The sequence below is a fragment of the Palaemon carinicauda genome, chromosome 18 (genome assembly GCF_036898095.1).
Source record: "Palaemon carinicauda isolate YSFRI2023 chromosome 18, ASM3689809v2, whole genome shotgun sequence".
Classification (NCBI taxonomy): domain Eukaryota; kingdom Metazoa; phylum Arthropoda; class Malacostraca; order Decapoda; family Palaemonidae; genus Palaemon; species Palaemon carinicauda.
In genome coordinates, this window is record NC_090742.1 from 17818205 (window position 1) to 17838204 (window position 20000).

Genomic DNA, 20000 nt, shown 5'->3' on the forward strand with positions numbered 1-20000 from the left:
GGAGAAAGAAGAACTGGAGAAGAACCTGACGATAAAGAGAGACATGAAGAAGGAGAACCTCTCTCGCAAGATGCTGGAACACGAGAGGGCCGCCACAGCAGCTCTGGTGGAGAAGCACAGCAAGGAGATGATGCGTCTGATTCAGGAGAAGCGATCGGAGTTCTTCGACGACGAAGAGGAGGTCCTGGAGCACTACCCTGCCCAGCCTCCGCCACCCTTGCCTCCCCCGCAGACGAAGACAGACATCTACACGGATCCAGACGAGTTCGCAGAGGTTGATCAGTTGGCTATTCAGGTGAGGAGTACTTTTGATTCATCAACCCTTCACGATTAGATTTAATATTTTTTGCTTATTTTTAAATGGGTATTATTTTGCGTCAATATGTGAAAGGAAGCCTTCATTATGCACCCTAAACTATCAAAGTTTTTCCAATGTATAAATATTGCGTGGAAATTGGATTTTTATATCGGTATTACTTTGCATCATTATGTGAAAGGGACACTTCAGTGTACATCTTACACTATCAAAGTTTTTTTGCAATGTAGTAATTTTGACCAAATTTTTTTATCATTTTGGGACACCCTTGGATGACGTGTGATCTTGAATAATCTGGACACTGGGACCTATGTTAATGTCTCATATATACAATAATTCATGTATAAATTATGTGTTTGAATGTATGTGATTTAGATACTGGAGCACATAGATACCAAATGGGCTCAGTGGTCCTAGAGCCAGGCCCAATTGCCCAACCTCATAAATCCATTTGAATCCATCAGAATTACCAAATCGAGGTAAAACCAGAATTTTAGACAATAGAGTAAAAGACAACCAGTTATAAGAATGAACTTTGAAATATACTTAAACAATGATGTCTATTGGAAACGTCCCTACCTGGTAATCTGCAGGACTGGGGTTCGAATCCCGCTCAAACTCAATAGTTTCTTATAGGGTCTGCAGCCTCACTATCCGTGTGAGGTAAGGAAGAGGTTGGTTTGGGAGGAGCCTATAGGTTTACTTACCGAGTCATCAGGAGCCATTGCCTGTCCCTTTCTAGCTCTAGCTTGGGTGGATAGCTGGCTTGGGCGCTGATCTCATGTATTTAATTGTCAGTCTCTAGTTGTCCTGTTAGAGCATTGTCACTGTCCCTTGCCTCTGCCATTCATGAACGACTTTAAAACATTTAAAACACGAAATTCACACTTAAAAAAACTTTTCCTCCAGGTGGCGCAAGAGGACCAAAAGACCTTCACTGACCTGGTGAGGATGCTGGTGGGCCAGTGCATCTCTGACGTAGAAAAAGCCAGGACGATCTTCCGCTGGATCACCGTCAAGAACCTGAACTCCATCACTTTTGACGACTCCGCCCACGGGGACACGCCCATGGGACTTCTGAGAGGCATCAAATACGGCACGGAGTCTTACCACGTTCTCTTCAAGCGTCTTTGCAGGTACTTCGATCGAAACAGGTTTCTGTTTGGTACAGTTGGCTCCGCTAATTCCGGTACACTGACGTCTCCTTAGCTTCCCGTGAAGTGTACTGGAATTAATGAAGACAACTGTACTAAGGATAAAGTATGATAAGTAGTTCAGGTCTTCTTGAGTGCCTATATAGGGAGCTGACACAAGCCAAGATAGTTTTAAATCTCCTATTTAGTTTATTCATAGCAGAAGATTAATATGATATCTAATTATAGTCTCTTTTCAATGTCTATGGGTCTAGTACTGTGACAGAGAATTATAAAGATATAGTATTTTGGACATACAAGCAATATTTATATATTCAGTAGAAATCAAGACAACATATCCTACAGACACCATGTGTAATAATGGTCGATATATATATAGTAGTAAAAGCAGTAGTGGTATTACTATTGGTACTACTATTTATTTATTTCCGTATTTATTTCCTTATTTCCTTTCCTCACTGGGCTATTTTTCCCTGTTGGAGCCCATGAGCTTATAGCATTCTGCTTTTCCAACTAGGGTTGTAGCTTAGCTAATAATAATAATAATAATAATAATAATAATAATAATAATAATAATCACTCCTCTCCCCCAGTTACGCCGGTCTCCACTGCGTGGTCATCAAAGGATACAGCAAATCCGCAGGATACCAACCAGGCGTAAGGTTCGAGGACAACCGATTCCGCAACTCCTGGAACGCCGTTTACGTGGCTGGGGCGTGGCGCTTCGTCCAGTGCAACTGGGGTGCCAGGCATTTGGTCAATGCCAAGGAGGTGCCCAAACCAGGGGGCAAGAATAAGAGTGATAGTCTGAGGTAAGACCTTAAAGTAAATTTCATCTTCCAAATATTTTCGTATTATTATGTATCTTGATTAGTTTACTCAAGCACATTTTTTATATATAATGCAACATACATATTTGCCTTGTTTGTGTGTATTTCTTCCTAATATCTCGCTCTGTGTGCTTATTTTTTCTTCCATTTTCTTTCCCTTATTCTGTAGTTTATATGGTTTTGCTAATCATATCCCCTTCCTCTCTTGTAACCTGCGGCTCTTCAAAATTAGTAGCAACTATCAACTGCTATACAAATATATGTTTGTTCTTACCTACCAGATACATAACCCTTCATTTTCCTTAATCCCATTTTCCTCGAGCTGTCAGTATTCAGTTTTGTTGTTGTTGTTGTTGTTGTTGTTGTATAGTAAAATGTTAACATTTTAACTGCACCCATCTTTAAAACTTTTATGTAGCGTCTGTTTTAGCTTTTTTTCATCTTGCCGTCTAACTTCTTGTATCTTATTCTTTAAGGTGTAACTGTAATTTCTGCCCCAGCGCTGAATGGCCTCCTTAGTCCCAGCGATGGCCATATGGACTAAATTAAAAAAAAAAATCGCTGAAATGTAGCACATATTACATACAGTAAAAGCTTTACGTAGTCATGTCCCCCCTTTTCATATAATGTTTTTCTTTATCTTCATTCGTTTTTGCAGGTAGAATTTGTTATTTTACCCCCAAAATGATCTTCCTAATCGGGTAGTTGAATCAGTAGAACTTCAAAAGTTCAAAGTTGTAGCAAATGTTTTTATGTTGAACAGGCTGACCAAAGTCTTTTTATAGTTTGTATATGACATATCCGTTTTGACGTTGTTACTGTTTTTAGAATGATTTATTGTTAATTTGTTCTCATCATTTATTTATTTCCTTGTTTCCTATCCTCACTGGGCTATTTTTCCCTGTTGGAGCCCTTGGGCTTACAGCATCTTGCTTTTCCAACTAGGGTTGTAGCTTGGCAAGTAATAATAATAATAATGATGATAATAATAATAATAATATCTGGTATCAAAACAGCTAAGATCATTGATGTCACCAAATTTAGTCAACAATAATTATATATTCCTTATGCAAACCATGCTTAAATATTATTGAATATATAAAGCAATCCTTATTGCACTCCTGTCCCAGAATATTTGAAGGATGTAAATTGCATAGGTATTGTTCCAATTATGTTTTTTATGTTCTCCGCCCCGCCCCCCCCCCCCCCCCCGAAAAAAAAATCGAAATGATGTACATATTGTTCTTGTCTTGTATACATGACTTTCGAGCCTTAATATAGCATAAAGCAGCTTACCTGTCATTAACAATACATTAATTTTGCGATACATTTCAGTTTTGATTCTCAGACTTTATTAGACATTATCACAGATATAAATAGAGGAAGAGACATGGACAAAATTTGTGAAGTAATATTTATCGATCAAGAAGCTTCAAAATTCAATGTATATATTTTTCTGTTTATTAGTTTTAGATATGGCAATTATTTTCTTGATATCAATTTCCATTTAGTTCTTTTAATAATAGTAGATAATAATAATAACTATATAGCATGATCATCAGAGCATGTAGTTTAAAATGTATATATTTGCAGTATCCCAGGAACTAATAGTTGACTAATGGTAGTTACTAATCTAAACCATAGCATGTTAAAAGATTTAAAGGTTTAAAGGCCACTCATGAATGGCAGAGGCAAGGGGCAGTGACATTGCCCTAGGAAGCAGGACAGTACCCTAGAGACTGATTATATATATGATCAGCGCCCAAGCCCCCTCTCCACCCTTATTAGGACCAAGGAGGGCCAGGCAATGGCTGCAGATGACTCAGCTGATAGACCTCTAGGCTGTCCCAAACCCCGCAACCTTAGCTCACAAGGATGGTAAGGTTGCAGAAACTAAAGGCACTAACGAGTCTGAACTAGCCTAATCATTATCAGACCGAACCGAGCCGTACCTGGTTAATGTCATTGAGAAATCGAATTAACTGTTCTAGGTGTAGGTCCAACGTAATAAGAGTCTTCTTCTTCTTTGTCTGCATCTTTTACCACCTTTATGTGGGGTCGATGTTTCTGGCCAGCGTTCTCCATCTACCTCTGTCCCACACTTCATCACCGGTTAATCCCTTTGGTCGAAGGTCATCCTTGATACAGTCCATCCACCTTCGCTTTGGTCTCCCTCTCCTTCTCGTTCCCTGTACCTCCATTTCCATCACTCTCCTCTTCTCCTCTGTTCATCTCTTCTCATCACATGACCATACCACCTCAGTCTACTTTCTTGGATCTTATCTGATAGTTTTCTAACCCCTGTGGTACCCCTAATTACCTCATTCCGTATCTTATCTCTTCTTGTCACTCCACACATCCATCTCAACATTCTCATCTCTGCCACATCCAGTTTCGTAATAAGAGTACTATAACTTTAAATAATTAAATCTCATTTTGCAAGTCCTGTTATGTGCGGTTAAGTGTGGGCGTAATTTCGTTTAGTGGGAATATTAAGTTGTTTAATTATTTGGTTTCACATTTATTATTATTATTATTATTATTATTATTATTATTATTATTATTATTATTACTTACTTACTTACTTACTCACTAAGCTACAACCCTAGTTGGAAAAGCAAAATGCTATAAGCCCAAGGGCTCCAACTGAGAAAATAGGCCAGTGAGGAAAGGAAACAAGGAAGAATAAAGTATTTCAAGAACAATAACAACATTAAAATAAATATTTCCTAAATAAACTATAAAAACTTTAACAAAACAAGAGAAAGAGAAATTAGATTGAATAGTGTGCCCGAGTGTACCCTCAAGCAACAGAACTCTAACTCAAGACAGTGGAAGACCATGGTACAGGGGCTATGGCACTACCCAAGATAAGAGAACAATAGTTTGATTTTGGAGTGTCCTCCTAGAAGAGCTTTACTTTATGTGTTTTTTTTTTTTAAATTGAATGAACGAAGGAATCAGAAATATGAGATTTTTTAGACAACTGACTTTTCAAATTATTTTTTATTTTGCAAATCTTCGAAAAGTAATCATAAAGTATTTAACCCTAATTTATGTGGATAAGAATTTTGTATTTTATATATAAGCCCCTAATTTATGTGGATAAGAATTTTGTATTTTATATATAAGCAATCATTACTTATTTTACGTCTTTTGATATCACTTAAGAAAATCTAAAAAAAAAAAAATGGTATTTCTGAAATTTATAAACATACCTGAAAATTTCATGTCATTCATGATTTTAATTTACCAAAAAATATTTCGGTATTTGATGAACGGGATTTTATAATAATAAAACTATATTTAAGTAAAATATTCAAGGAAATTTACTAGAAATAAGAAAATACATATAAACCTGCTTGGACGTACTTCATTATTTTCTCATATTTATACTAATGGAAATGTTAGTTCTGGTTTTGTTTCACTTAGCAGAAATATATAGCTATATTTTCGCTTGGTATAGTCCAGAGACTCTTTAGCTATGGTAGGCAGCTCTTCTAGGAGAAGGACACTCCAAAATCAAACCATTGTCGTCTATTCTTGGGTAGTGCCATAGCCTCTGTACCATGGCCTTCCACTGTCTTGGGTTAGAGATCTCTTGCTTGAGGGTACACTCGGGCACACTATTCTATCTCATTTCTCCCCCTCTTGTTTTGTTAAAGTTTTCATAGTTTATATAGGAAATATTTAAATGTTACTGTTTTTAAAGTATTTTATTTTTCCTTGTTTCCTTTCCTCACTGGGCTATTTTCCCTGTTGGGGCCCCTGGGCTTATAGCATCCTGCTTTTCCAACGAGGGTTGTAGCTTAGCAAATAATAATAATAATAATAATAATAATAATAATAATAATAATAATAATATGTCCACACTAGATCTCTTTTTCACTTCCTCTCCTGAATCATCACTTACGGTTTGCGAGAATAGATTAGGATGAAAGCAATAGATTATGGACCTGAAATATTTGTCTTCCCATTCCCTTGGGTAGGGGAGAGAAGGAGTAGTCATACCCTGTTGAGACAGGGTACCCCGAGCGGTACATTCGGAAACCACACACTCCCTCAAAGTGCCGGACCAGCGGGTTGTAGTTAGGAAAGGGGGAGGGGTAAGGAAGGGTTGAATCTATGCCTGTACATATGTATCTAATTGTTTAGCCGTCATTTTTGACGGATCGGGTATACTAGCAAATTTATTATTATTATTATTATTATTATTATTATTTGCTAAGCTACAACCCCAGTTGGAAAAGCAGGATGCTACAAGCCCAGAGGGCCCCGACAGGGAAAATAGCCCAGTGAGGAAAGGAAACAAGGACAAATAAAATATTTAAAGATCAGTAACAATATTAAGATAAATATTTCCTATATAAACCATAAAAACTTTAACAAAACAAGAGGAAGAGAATTAAGATAGAATAGTGTGCCCGAGTGTACCCTCAAGCAAGAGAACTCTAACCCATGACAGTGGAAGACCATGGTACAGAGGCTATGGCACTACCCAAGACTAGAAAACAATGGTTTGATTTTGGAGTGTCCTTCTAGAAGAGCTGCTTACCATAGCTAAAGTCTCTCCTACCCTTACAAAGAGGAAAATAACCACTGAACAATTACAGTGCAGTAGTTAACCCCTTGGGTGAAGAAGAATTGTTTGGTAATCTCAGTGTTGTCAATTGTATGAGAATAGAGGAGAATCTGTAAAGAATAGGCCAGACTATTCGGTGTATGTGTAGGCAAAGGGAAAGAACCGTAACCAGAGAGAAGGATCCACTGTAGTACTGTCTGACCAGTCAAAAGACCCCATAACTCTCTAGCGGTAGTATCTCAACGGGCGGCTGGTGCCCTTGCCAACCTACTACCTAGGTTGAGGAAAGTAATCGTATATCTGTTTTATTTTCTTTGGATATCCAATCTTGTTGGTCTTCTAACCACATCACCCAATTTGTTTATTGTTTTTATAATACTCTGTTTCTGTTGTATTATCTATTGTACATACTGTATTCATGGTTTTCAATACAATGCAAAACCTCTCTCTCTCTCTCTATCTCTCTCTCTCTCTCTCTCTCTCTCTCTCTCTCTCTCTCTCTCTCTCTCTCTCTCTATCTCTTTCTCTCTCGTCTTTTATTGTAGAACACTGCTTGCTTATTACAGTGAACCTAATCACGTATGTTAATATATATATATATATATATATATATATATATATATAGATGTGTGTGTGTGGGGGGTGTATATACACACACACACACACACATATATATATATATATATATATATATATATGTATATATATATATATATATTTATATATATATGTATATATACTGTATATATATACATATATATATATATATATATATATATATATATATATATATATATATACAGTACAGTAGATAGATTAATAGATAGTAGTCATAAGTTTATATAAGTAATTGATTAGTAAAATTATTTAGAATAAATTCTTCTGTGGCTTCCTTTGCACGACAGTCAGTAATACATCCTGTGAAAATTATTTAATTTCTTAGTTTCTCATTAATGCCAAAATAACAATTCAACTTTATAAACCCTTTTCCAAAAATTAAATATTAACCAAATTTCTTTCCTCTTTCTATTTTCATAACAATATCAAAGGTAGGAGAAATGAGTTTATAGCTTTCGCATGAAATTACCTTATGATACTTTAAACCAGTCTTACGCTTCATAGTAGATTGTACTGTATACAGTTATTTTTACCACTGTTTTAGTTCATTTTTGTACTGCTTTGACGGCACCTGTAACCAAACTAGCAAATGGGTCTGCCCCATGCTTCCACTATCCACTTCCTCATTTAAATCTCACCCGTGCTTTGACGGCACCTGTAACCAAACTAGCAAATGGGTCTGCCCCATGCTTCCACTAGCAAACTTACCTCCACTTTCCCATTTGAATCTCTCCCGTGCTTTGACGGCACCTGTAACCAAACTAGCAAATGGGTCTGCCCCATGCTTCCACTATCCACTTCCCCATTTGAATCTCACCCGTGCTTTGACGGCACCTGTAACCAAACTAGCGAATGGGTCTGCCCCATGCTTCCACTATCCACTTCCTCATTTGAATCTCACCCGTGCTTTGACGGTACCTGTAACCAAACTAGCAAATGGGTCTGCCCCAATGCTTCCACTAGCAAACTTACCTCCCCTTCCCATTTGAATCTCTCCCTCCTGGTACCATCCCTATTAAACTCAGCCTCCAACATCGTCCTGAATCTCCAATAAACAATAGACTTCACTGACTTTGAATTTGGTCCTGATATGATCACTCACTAGTCTCTTCTTCGTCGGGCACCGGGTGGAATTCCAGTAGGCCTCGTGGGATTCTGCGTCATACGATCTATCATGACGCAATTTTTGCGGTCATTCGGTGGATTCATTGATGACGCAATGCGAGGGTTTCCCAGTTTATTGATCATTTTTATGATAGTTATTTTTATGATTTATTAATAGATATAATTATAATAATAACAATTATCATCTTTCATGTTTCAACGAATCTAATGACCCTCCTCAGAATAAAAGTTATAGAAACCATTTTCTATTTCATATCTATCTTATATAAACAACAACCAAATAGCTCTGATACTAATCATATTACTAGAATAAAATTGTCGTTTTTCAACTAATGGCCCACTCTAAATAAATACTAATCAAACGATAATAAATTCTGATAGTGAACTGATTGATTACACCCTATACAATTAATTGTGAATTTTGATAAAAAATATCAATAGGAAAACATTTTGTCATGTTAATGTTTCGTTTTTAATCAACCGTCACTAGGCACAACATTTGAAATCCACAAAGGTGTTCTCTGTTCTTTACTTTTTGTTTACAAGTTATTATTACTATTATCATCATTAATATTAATCTTTATCTTTGTCTGCATCTTTTCCCGCCTTTATGTGGGGTCGATGTTTCTGGCCAGCATTCTCCATCTACCTCTGTCCCACACTTCATCACCGGTTAATCCTTTTGATCGAAGGTCATCCTTGATACAGTCCATCCACCTTCGCTTTGGTCTCCCTCTCCTTCTCGTTTCTTGTATCTCCATTTCCATCACTCTCCCAATATACTGTTCATCTCTTCTCATGACATGACCATACCACCTCAGTCTACTTTCTTGGATCTTATCTGATAGTTTTCTAGCTCCTGTGGTACCCCTAATTACCTCATTCCGTATCTTATCTCTTCTTGTCACCCCACACATCCATCTCAACATTCTCATCTCTGCCACATCCATTATCATTAATATTACAGCTATACTAAAGAAAGAATGATAAGGGGTACTTAAAATTTTTTAAGGATGTAACTATTAACAAAAATATTTTATAAAAGAGGAAAAGTTATAAGGTCGGGTGTTAATTCCTTTTTCTACTCGTTATTGTACCTTAAAGCTTTTATGTAACTAATATACACGAGAAGGTTTCAGGTTTAGACATGCCACACACTTGAGAGAGCAGAATCTCTGGATATGTAATGGACTCTTTTGCTATGACCTCAAATACGTAAAGAGATCAGAGGTGTTATTGAAATATAGTTAAAAATTTGCCGAACAAAAACGGTAAAAATCTTAGAATAAATGTTGCCAGGCATTTACTGCTTTAAAAACGGATGTATTGACGTTAAGGAGTGATATTACGGTCACCAGCCCATAAAAGATAATAACAAAGTAGGGTAAAATTTACGGTCGCCTGTATTTTACTGAAATACGGCTGAGAACAGTATATTTATATGGAGGATTTCCGATTCGAATATTTTTTTTTTAACAGTGTATGTTAAAAATAGCTTTTTAAGAGCCAATGATAACTGATATCTTTTGTAAACAATTGTAACTGCCCAGAAAAGGGCATAACTTTTACCTAAGTGTGTGAAAAGTCTACCATGAATCAGCAGTGGACAAAACAATAAAGACAGCGCTATTGTGACCACATTTAAAATCCTCTACCACTGAATATTTTATTTCAAATTCTCTTACCAGAAAGCAAAAACAGTACACAAGAAGAACTCGACAGTTAGACAAATTAGAGTGTATTATCAAACAAGGACATTTAGTAGATAATTATTGGATATAAGTTTACCGATCTGTCTCTAGCATTCTGCATCTCGGTCCCCCCCCCCCCTTTTTTTTATTGTTTACCTAACACCATACAATTTTTTTTTTTTAACCATACAAATTTACCATAACACTAAAGATAAAAGTACTTCAAAAACAGTCTCTTTCATTCTGCATCTCAGCCCACTTTTTTTACTTACAAATTTACCATACCACCAAAGATAAAATAACTAAAAAGAACTATGACTTCTCTGTTCTCTTCAAGTGTTCCTAACACATCTAAAGAAATATATAAACATTCCTTAAATCAAGTTCTCTAACAACACACTAACACTGCCTCCATCCCATTTCGCATGACAGGGAGGCGTCACGCCGAGTAGCCGCAAGAAATAACCTAAGGTCTGTAACAGCAAACTTTTTAATGTGTTTTTCTATAACTTGCCTTAACTTTGCCAGTCCCAGGACGGCTGGGTGGCCTGTCTTGTCTCTGCTTCTTTCTCAGGCGGCGTCTTTTGTAATGTTAGAATTGTAGAGTCCTTTAAAATAGATAAAGAAATGTTGCAAAACTGAGTTCTTTATCATATGGTAGAATTGTAGAATTCTTGACCATTTTTTTAAATGTTTGCTAAACTGATTTTACCATACAGTACAATTCTTAGCCATTCTTTAAATGTTGGCTAAAGTGACGTCTTTATTATAAGCTGGAATTGTAGAATTCTTGACCATTTTTAAATGTTTGCTAAAGTAAGTTCTTTATCATATGGTAGAATTCTAGAATTCTAAACAGTTTTTAAATGTTTGCTAAACTAAATCCTTTATCATATGGTAGAATTTTAGAATTCTAAACCATTTTTTTAAATGTTTGCTAAACTAAGTTCCTTATCATATGGTAGAATTTTAGAATTCTTGACCTTTTTTTAAATGCTTGCTAAACTAAGTCCTTTATTATATGGTAGAAATTTAGAACTCTTGACCTTTTTTAAATGCTTGCTAAACTAAGTCCTTTATCATACGGTAGAGTTTTAGAATTCATGACCTTTTTTTTAAATTCTTGCAAAATTGAGTTCTTTATCATATGGTAAAATTGTAGAATTCTAAACCATTTTTGTAAACGTTCACAAAACTGAAATCTACATCATTTGCATTCTATCTCGTCAAGGATAAAACACAATTACTCATTTTGGGAATTTGCAGTTATGAAAGACGCCATCCAATTTGGTATTTATCTTTATAAATCTGTCTCGGATATTCTTTGCGTGATTGATGGCTTGTTCTCTTACGCAAGATCTATTTTATTTGCAATAAGTCAACCAGGACCACTTTTGTGAAAGAAAGGGGTGCTTTGTATGTTATGTGAATGTACACTTCTTTATGCATGCATTTGACAGCTTTTTAATATCTATTTTTATCTTGTTTCAATTGTTTTTGCTTAAAGCTTCAGTTGATGACCAAATCTTGTGAACTTTTTTGTCTTTGAAGTTGAATTTCATATAGTGAAAATTGTAATTCATTTGTGAATTTTATTTTTAATGACTGTTGTATTAGTATTTTGTTGTACGATATTTTGAAATAGTTTGAGTTTCAAATTTTCAATATATCATTTGCATGCTTACTTTCTTGGCAGGAAAAAATTGACGAATGATAAAAGCTGAAATAAAAATAATTTTGAATGAATTTATGAGGTCAGTACACACACGCACACACATACAGTACACACACATTATGTATATATATAGGCCTAGGCTATATATATATATATATATATATATATATATATATATATATATATATATATAAAATTGATAAAGTTTTAGATGTTAATTTTTTTAGCACGAAGGTTTTGGACTTAGTAAACAAAACATTTCAAATCACTGAAATCGACGTTTCTCTCAATAACCTTTCTTGGTTACTGTCACATTTCTTACATCACTCAAATATATATTTGAAATCTTCCGAATTTGAGCTATTTATGTTGAGGTATTGAAATCCTAATCAAGCATGACATAATCTATACAATATTCAAGCATGTTTTTATGTTTTTGTTATTTATGTTGAAAATGATAATTGCATATTCTTATAGTGAAAACAAGAAGTATGGATAATTTTATTTTTGGTTCAAGAGCATGTGGAATGATATAGATTTTTTTTACAATTATTGAAATAATATAAGTTTTACATAATCTCATAATAATAATCTCCGTTGCGGTTCTCCAGATGATATTTTATGTATCAAAGTTTATTCGAATTACATTTGACCGAAGTAAATTCCCTTATCTGTTAAAGGGGTTGGAGTTGATTACTTTTAAAGGTAGACCTTTTTTCGAATCATTCTTTTTATTACTTGGAAATAAATCATATGAAGTTGTCCTATGTTCAACGAATGCTATTTTTCTCATGGCTATGTCTCAAGACGTCCTGAGTACAGTGGATCCAACAGCCTTTTCAAAAAGTAATAGTTCTAAATAATAAATAAATGGAGACCATGCCTCGTTCTGAATGAGTGCATTGAGTTTTTCACTAAAATAAGAATTTATTTTTCTGCATTTTCCCTTATTAATATGATCACTTTGAGTTGTAAATTGAATAATACTTGTTAGATAATTTCCACTATAGTCAATTCTTTTTAGCGAGGCAGATTTGCACCGACTGGCAGGGGTGCCCTTTTAGCTCGGAAAAGTTTCCTGATCGCTGATTGGTTGGACAAGATAATTCCAACCAATCAGATAGCTGGAAACTTTTTCCGAGCTAAAAGGGCACCCCTGCGAGTCGGTGAAATCTACCTCACTAAAAATGCGCCTCATTAAAAAAAGTATAGTTCCTGGAATTTTCAGAGTCAGGCAATCCATCTTAGTATGTAAATAGAATGTTTACATCCCTAGCTAGGAATGATCAGGATAATGTACATAGAAATGTATATTTGGGAGCTTTTATGTGATTTGAAGTCGGCTATCCATATAGGATAAGAAGCTGAAATATCCAATCGTAGAGATAAATGGAGGCCATGTCTCGTTCTGAATGAGTGCATTCTGTTTTCCACTGATATAAGATTTTATTTCACTGTATTTACTCAAATTAATTTGATCATATCGAGTTATAAATGAAATAATGTTTTTAAGGTAGTCTCCACTAGTTCATGGAATTATCAGTCAGGCAATCCATCTTAGTACGTAAGTAGATTGTTTAAATCACTAACAAGAATGATCAGGAATTTACCACAGAGAATGTACATAGATGTATAATGGAGACCCTTTTTTCTGCTTTGAAGCCAGCTATCCATACAGGATAAGACGCTAAAATGTTCCCTTTCGCAGAGATTTTTTTTTTATAAGACTAAAAATTTTCCCTTTCTTGAGATTTTTTTTTTCCCTGTATGACTCACCATAAAACTCTCCTCTCGCCCACATCAGATACGAGTACGATGACCACTATTTCCTGACGGACCCTAAGGAGTTCATCTACGAGTTCTTCCCCTTGCAGTCGGAGTGGCAGCTCCTGAAGGCGCCCATTAGTCTCCACGAATTCGAGGAACTGCCTTTCGTGCGTTCTCTGTTCTTCCGCTATGGCCTCTATTTCCCGGATGAACATACCAAGGCTGTCATGTACACTGATTCGACAGGTAAGACATATGTACACTGTTAAAAATCTGCATTGATAAAACGGTAAAAACCCTGGAATAAATGTTGCCAGGCATTTACCGTTTTAAAAACGGATATATTAACGTAAATGAGTGGTATGACGGTCGCCAACTCGTAAAAGATAATAACTAAGTAGGGTAAAATTATTATATTGTTTTTTACTGAGAGACGGCTAAGAACAATATATCTTTATGGAGAATTTCCAAATAAAATTACTGCTTTTTTTTAAGTGTATCGAAAGGTTCTTATAAGTTTTGCTGGATGTCACTAGTATTTTATAGCTAATATGAATTGCTTTTTATCTTCGCTAATGTACGTGGTGATTACACATGGACGTGTTGTGTTTTGTAGTTTCGCCATTTTATGGTAGTGAGTGAAATTCCTGGGCAACTTATATTTGGTAATGGGAAAGAGTTGTCTTTGGTCTCTACAATGTTTTTAACACTTCTAGAAGGCTAACATCATTGTGTACACCACCACTTGCCCTTATTGCACAGCGTCTAGAAAATTGTTAAGTAAAGCCCTCAGAAGGATATTGGGAGTTAAATGGCAAGGCAGGATTAATAATGAAACTATAAGAGAGATTACTCGAGTACCATATGTGGATGAGATCATGATTAGGGGTAGATGGAGATGGTTTGGCCATGCTCTTCGCACTCCCCAAGAGAGATTAGTTCACCAAACGTTTAACTGGGCTCTATAAGGCACTAGAAGAATTGGAAGACCCAGGCCTACATGACTTACGACTATAAAGCGCGGAGTAGATGATGATGAATGGAGAAGTATTGAATTAAAAGCTCAAGACAGAGACGACTGGCGAAATCTAACCGAGGCCCTTTGCGTCAATAGGCGTAGGCGGAGATGATGATGAAAGCTTCCTATGGGGGTTATTTATTTTTTTATTATTATTATAAAACGACCTCCTCGTAATGGGCTTGATATTCAAGATGAATAATATTGCGATGTTAAAAAATATAAATATGATTTTTTTTAGGGGTTACAGCTATTACTGAATTTCATCTTACATTAATTAACTGTAATTAAACAATTTCAAATATCATTATGATAAAGATGTAAATATGATTTTCTTTAGGGGTTACAGCTATAACTGAATTTTATCTTACACTATTAAACTGTAATTACATAATTTCAATATATATTACTCAACCCTCATATGAAATATTCTCATATTACTCAAAAATTAGCAAAAAACATCTTGAAAATTATTATTATTATTATTATTATTATTATTATTATTATTATTTTTATTATTATTATTATTGTTATTATTATTATTATTATTATTATTATTATTATTATTATCATTATTATTATTATTACTTGCCAAGCCAAAACCCCAGTTGGAAAAGCAGGACGCTATAAGCCCAGGAGCTCCAACAGGGAAAATATCCCAATGAGGAAAGAAAACAAGGAAAAATAAAGTATTTTAAAAAGAGTAACAACATTAAAATAGATATCTCTTATAAACTATAATAAAACAAGAGGAAGAGGAATAAGATAGAATAATGTGCCCGAGTGTACCCTCAAGCAATTACAGTGGAAGTATATGTAACCAGAAGCCACCAAGGTGACTTGTTTCCTCCATTTCAGTGCTGGCAATTTAAATGATATACATCTTAATATTTCTATTATCATTTTTTCTTCTTCAGGCACAGCTTCAATCAGAATCGGGATGCCAAGCCATATGCAGTCGTCCCTAATCTTCCATTACAATCTCAAACTCTACGATATTTCTATTATTATTTTTTCTTCTTCAGGCGCAGCTACAATCAGAATTGGGACGCCAAGTCATATGCAGTCGTCCCTAATCTTCCATTACAATCTCAAACTCTACGACATTTGTATTATTGTTTTTTCTTCTTCTTCAGGCGCAGCTACAATCAGAATCAGGATGCCAGGTCATATGCAGTCCCCATCTTCCGTTACAATCTCAAACTCTTCGATATTTCTATTATTATTTTTTCTTCTTCAGGCGCAGCTACAATCAAAATCGGGATGCCAAGTCATATGCAGTCGTCCCTAATCTTCTATTACAATCTCAAACTCTACGACATTTCTATCATTGTTTTTTCTTCTTCAGGCGCAGCTACAATCAGAATCGGGATGCCAAGCCATATGCAGTCGTCCCTAATCTTCCATTACAATCTCAAACTCTACGATTCCGACAAGGATCAATATGACAGTGTTTCTCTGAAGAGATTTGTTATGCAGGTGAGCTTGTTAGAATTAGCTTTTTTTTTTCTCAAGAATAAACTGGTCAAGAAAGGTTTCTAAGGGCCAATTCTATGACGAATGAAACATCGCGGGTTTATACCCCTCTAAAAAATTCACGACGTTAAGGATTTGGAAGGTGTATACATCAGCTTTTATGTTCTGCCTGACACCACTTGCGAAAGATGAAATAGATCAATTCACAGGTTTTATAAGAAACTTGACAAAAATAATTTAATTGATTATAGTTATTGAAAACTTAAAATGCATTGCAATCGCTTGGATACAATAATTTCATCAAAATCAAGAATGACGTACAAGGACTCATACTGTGGAAAAGTATCATAATAATACAAAACAGTAAGATTCATTTATGAAAAGAAAAACTGTACACCAAAATTCCTGATGGCATACAGGGTTTCAATGGGTTGACTTTAAAACATTAAAGAGATTTAACAAAATTGTAATTTTATAATTCTACTATACAGTACTGTGTTATTGGCTTTTTAAATTTGTGCCTTTGGAGTTTACTGCTGCATTGCATTAACTAACTGACTATTTTAAGATAGAGTGACCCAGAGTTCTTTGAAAATATGCTATATTGGCTTCAAGGTAATAGGTGAAATTTATACAATTTAAAATTGACCCTTTCCACAAAGAAAATAACATTATTACATACTGAATTATTATTGTTCTCAATATAGTTATCATTATAAATCAGTAATTTATCTTTAGTCTTTCCTGTTAGCATAAGTTTTTTAACTTAATGTGCTTATGAATATCCCACTTGAGACTATTAATTGGTTAATATATGAAATATATAGCTTATCATACAATGAATCATTGAAAACAATTCTCTTTTGCAGTCTGTCGTGGGTAACCTAGTTGCCTTCAGAGTCCACGCCCCATGTTCTGGGGCCCTGCTTTTGGACATCTTTGCAAATGCAGTCACACCTCGGGAATACCTCACTGGGGAGCCCATGAAGTTCAAGAGTGTTTGCAAATTCAAGATAGTGTGTGAGGACCTCCAGACTGTCATGGTTCCTTTGCCTGACTGTGCCTCTGGGGAATGGGGACCAGCCAAGGCGACTCGACTCTTTGGTCTAGAGCCCGTTTCGCACCAGGATGCTCTGATCTTTGCTGGTCGCGACCAGGAAGTTCAGTTCCACATGACCAGACCCCTCACTGATTTTATGGCCACATTGCACAAGAATGGCTCTGAGGAAAAACGACTGAGTAAGTACGTCAGTCACAGAGTGACTGATGACATTGTGACGTTCACCCTCAGTTTCCCTGAAGAAGGACAGTACGGTTTGGACATCTACACTAGAGAAGTCGGAGCCCCTGACTCGACAGGGCCAGCTGAGAAGCATCTTTTGACACATTGCTGCAAGTACTTGATTAATTCATCCAAGAGGAATTAATGCTGAACACCCTCTCTTCTTGTTCATTCTCCTCTGAGCAAAAATTGACGTGAAAATCATTGAGCAAGAGTTGGCAGAAGAATGGTGATCGTGCGAACACATGTGAGATTCGTTCAGAAGGTTGTGCAAAGTCCAGGTTTTACTTGTCATAGTATAGGGTACACTTAAAGGTCACATGACCAAGTCAGAGAAGTCTTACATGTTTTTGAATTCCTTTGAATTACTGTAAGCAACAGTCTGTGTGATAACTGCTAAGTGAGGAAATTACTCTTTGTTGCCGTCCCTAAGTGCCTCATGTGTATGCGATTTTATTAAGCTAAGAAATGTACGGTGGAACATTTATTTAATAATCCTCTACTTCTCTTCTTTTCTCTTTTACTTGTAAATCTTTCATTTTACCAGTTTTTTAGAAAATATTGTACATAAAAGACTAAAAAACAAAAACTACAGATTTTAATCAGCTATCTTTTATTACTGTTTATGTATTCCATTGCATATAAAGGAGCATGCTATTTTTATCGCTTGCCTTACATTTGTCATCGAGTGAAGTGATAATTATGTTATAAAGCTAAAGGAGTTCTGTTGCTCACCTGCTGATGTGTTTTGAGAAATTGATTCTTCAGTATTTGATGCTTAAGGCTTGAACAGGCACTGGAATGTTGGAGATTTGATTATTTAGGCACCCTATCATGTCACAGTTTGAAGTCGATGATGATGCAGATTGACGGGTGTTCCGAGGGTGCCATGGAAGGGTGTTCCAAGGGTGCCACGGAAGTCCTTGCGTGTGGTGGGAAGTGGTAAAAAGGTCGGACTGTGCGTGAGGTATTGGAATAAGGTTCTTACGCAAGATCACTTCTGTAAATACTTTCCCTCCACTCATTTCTGCGTAAGAGTTTTTGTTCCATAACTCATCATTTCAAACATGTATGAAAGTTCTTAAAGAACAATAGTAGCACTGCATAATTGACCATGCATGAGGTCTCGAGTTTGATTTAATACCTTTTGACATGAACCATTATTCAATTAGCAAAATCTCCAAAATTTAAATGCCTGTTGCAGTGAAATACTGTAATAATAATGATCTTGTTGCTTAATATGTATATGTATAGTGTAATATTATATACTGAAAGAGGTTTAACATTTTCTTTTGATTAACTTTAGCACGTCTTGCAAACAATCTTCCATTCCATTAAGTCTAACTTGATATAGTTTAAGTGAGAGCAAGACTGCTTATTATTTCCAGTGTTTTGTCCTAGAGCGAGCCATTGCATATTGGTTTTTCAGGCATTTATGAGGTCCATGTCTGTTTGCTCTTCGGGCAAAGAATTCGTCTTCCAAATACCAAGTGTTTTTTTGTAGTGATAAATGTCCTGCTTTTGTACATCTTTCCATTCGCATGTTTTTCAATTCATGTAGAATATAAACAAGACTGGTCATCACTACAAAAAGACACATATCTTATAATTATTAGCCTACGTCTTAACTGTACAGAGATGTTTCTTATCGAAAACTTTTGTACTGACATTTATAGTATTTCTTCTGTGAAAGAAAAGAGGAACTTTATAATTTCAATTAGATAGAGTTTGGCCCTTTGGCTGCATGCTATTTGAGGTGGTAGGCATGCGCAGAGGCTGCTTAACTTTGGTATAAGAAGTTTCTTCATAACACACTACTATTTTAGAGTAAATATCAGTTCATACGGAAACAATCTTCAGTAGTTTTTATATGAAGGAATTGGAAATCTTCCGCGAAATATAAAACGGAGAAGAAGCTGACACTTAGAGCCTGCTTATTAATTTTGCATTTTTTAAAGTAAATTTAGAATTACTGTACATTCATTCTACATACGATTTTAAACCAATAAATAGATCGGATAAGAGGTGACATAACTGAAGATGTAGATGTGTAAATTTCAAAATAGATTCACTAACATAATACTTACGATTTTTAGAATAAGAAACAAAATATGGCATCAGACCCAGACTTTTATTCAATTTATATGTTTATAAAATGTATTCTTTACATTTTAGCTTATATTGATACTCCTTTTATTATGAATAACATAATAATAGTTCAATATATTCTATCTAGAGTGATATTTTCTGTCTCTCAAAGCATTTTAGCTCATGTTTACAGCTGGCCATCAATACTAAATCAGTATTTAACACACCCACCCCCCTTATATGGATCCTCTAGCTCTGCCAGCTATGTGTTTTACAATGGTTGAGCTACTAAGATATTGCCTTGTTATTAAAAATATATTGATAGAAAACCAAAAAGTGGTGTGGGACAACTTCTCATGTTTCGTTAAATGTGACCAT

General features: G+C 35.4%; 1 protein-coding gene across 1 annotated transcript in view; it reads left to right on the forward strand.

Annotated features, from left to right (window-relative positions):
* The window catches only part of Hil (Hillarin), a 23147-nt gene that overhangs the window by 2227 nt on the left and 920 nt on the right, over positions 1-20000 (forward strand). The window contains exons 2-8 of the mRNA XM_068392031.1: positions 1-295; positions 1226-1452; positions 2064-2282; positions 10749-10787; positions 13796-14004; positions 16125-16255; positions 17122-20000. The exon at positions 1-295 is cut by the window's left edge and continues 72 nt beyond it; the exon at positions 17122-20000 is cut by the window's right edge and continues 920 nt beyond it. Of these exons, the coding sequence (XP_068248132.1) occupies positions 1-295; positions 1226-1452; positions 2064-2282; positions 10749-10787; positions 13796-14004; positions 16125-16255; positions 17122-17679 (1678 nt within the window). The 3' untranslated portion in view covers positions 17680-20000. The remainder of the gene's footprint in view (positions 296-1225; positions 1453-2063; positions 2283-10748; positions 10788-13795; positions 14005-16124; positions 16256-17121) is intronic.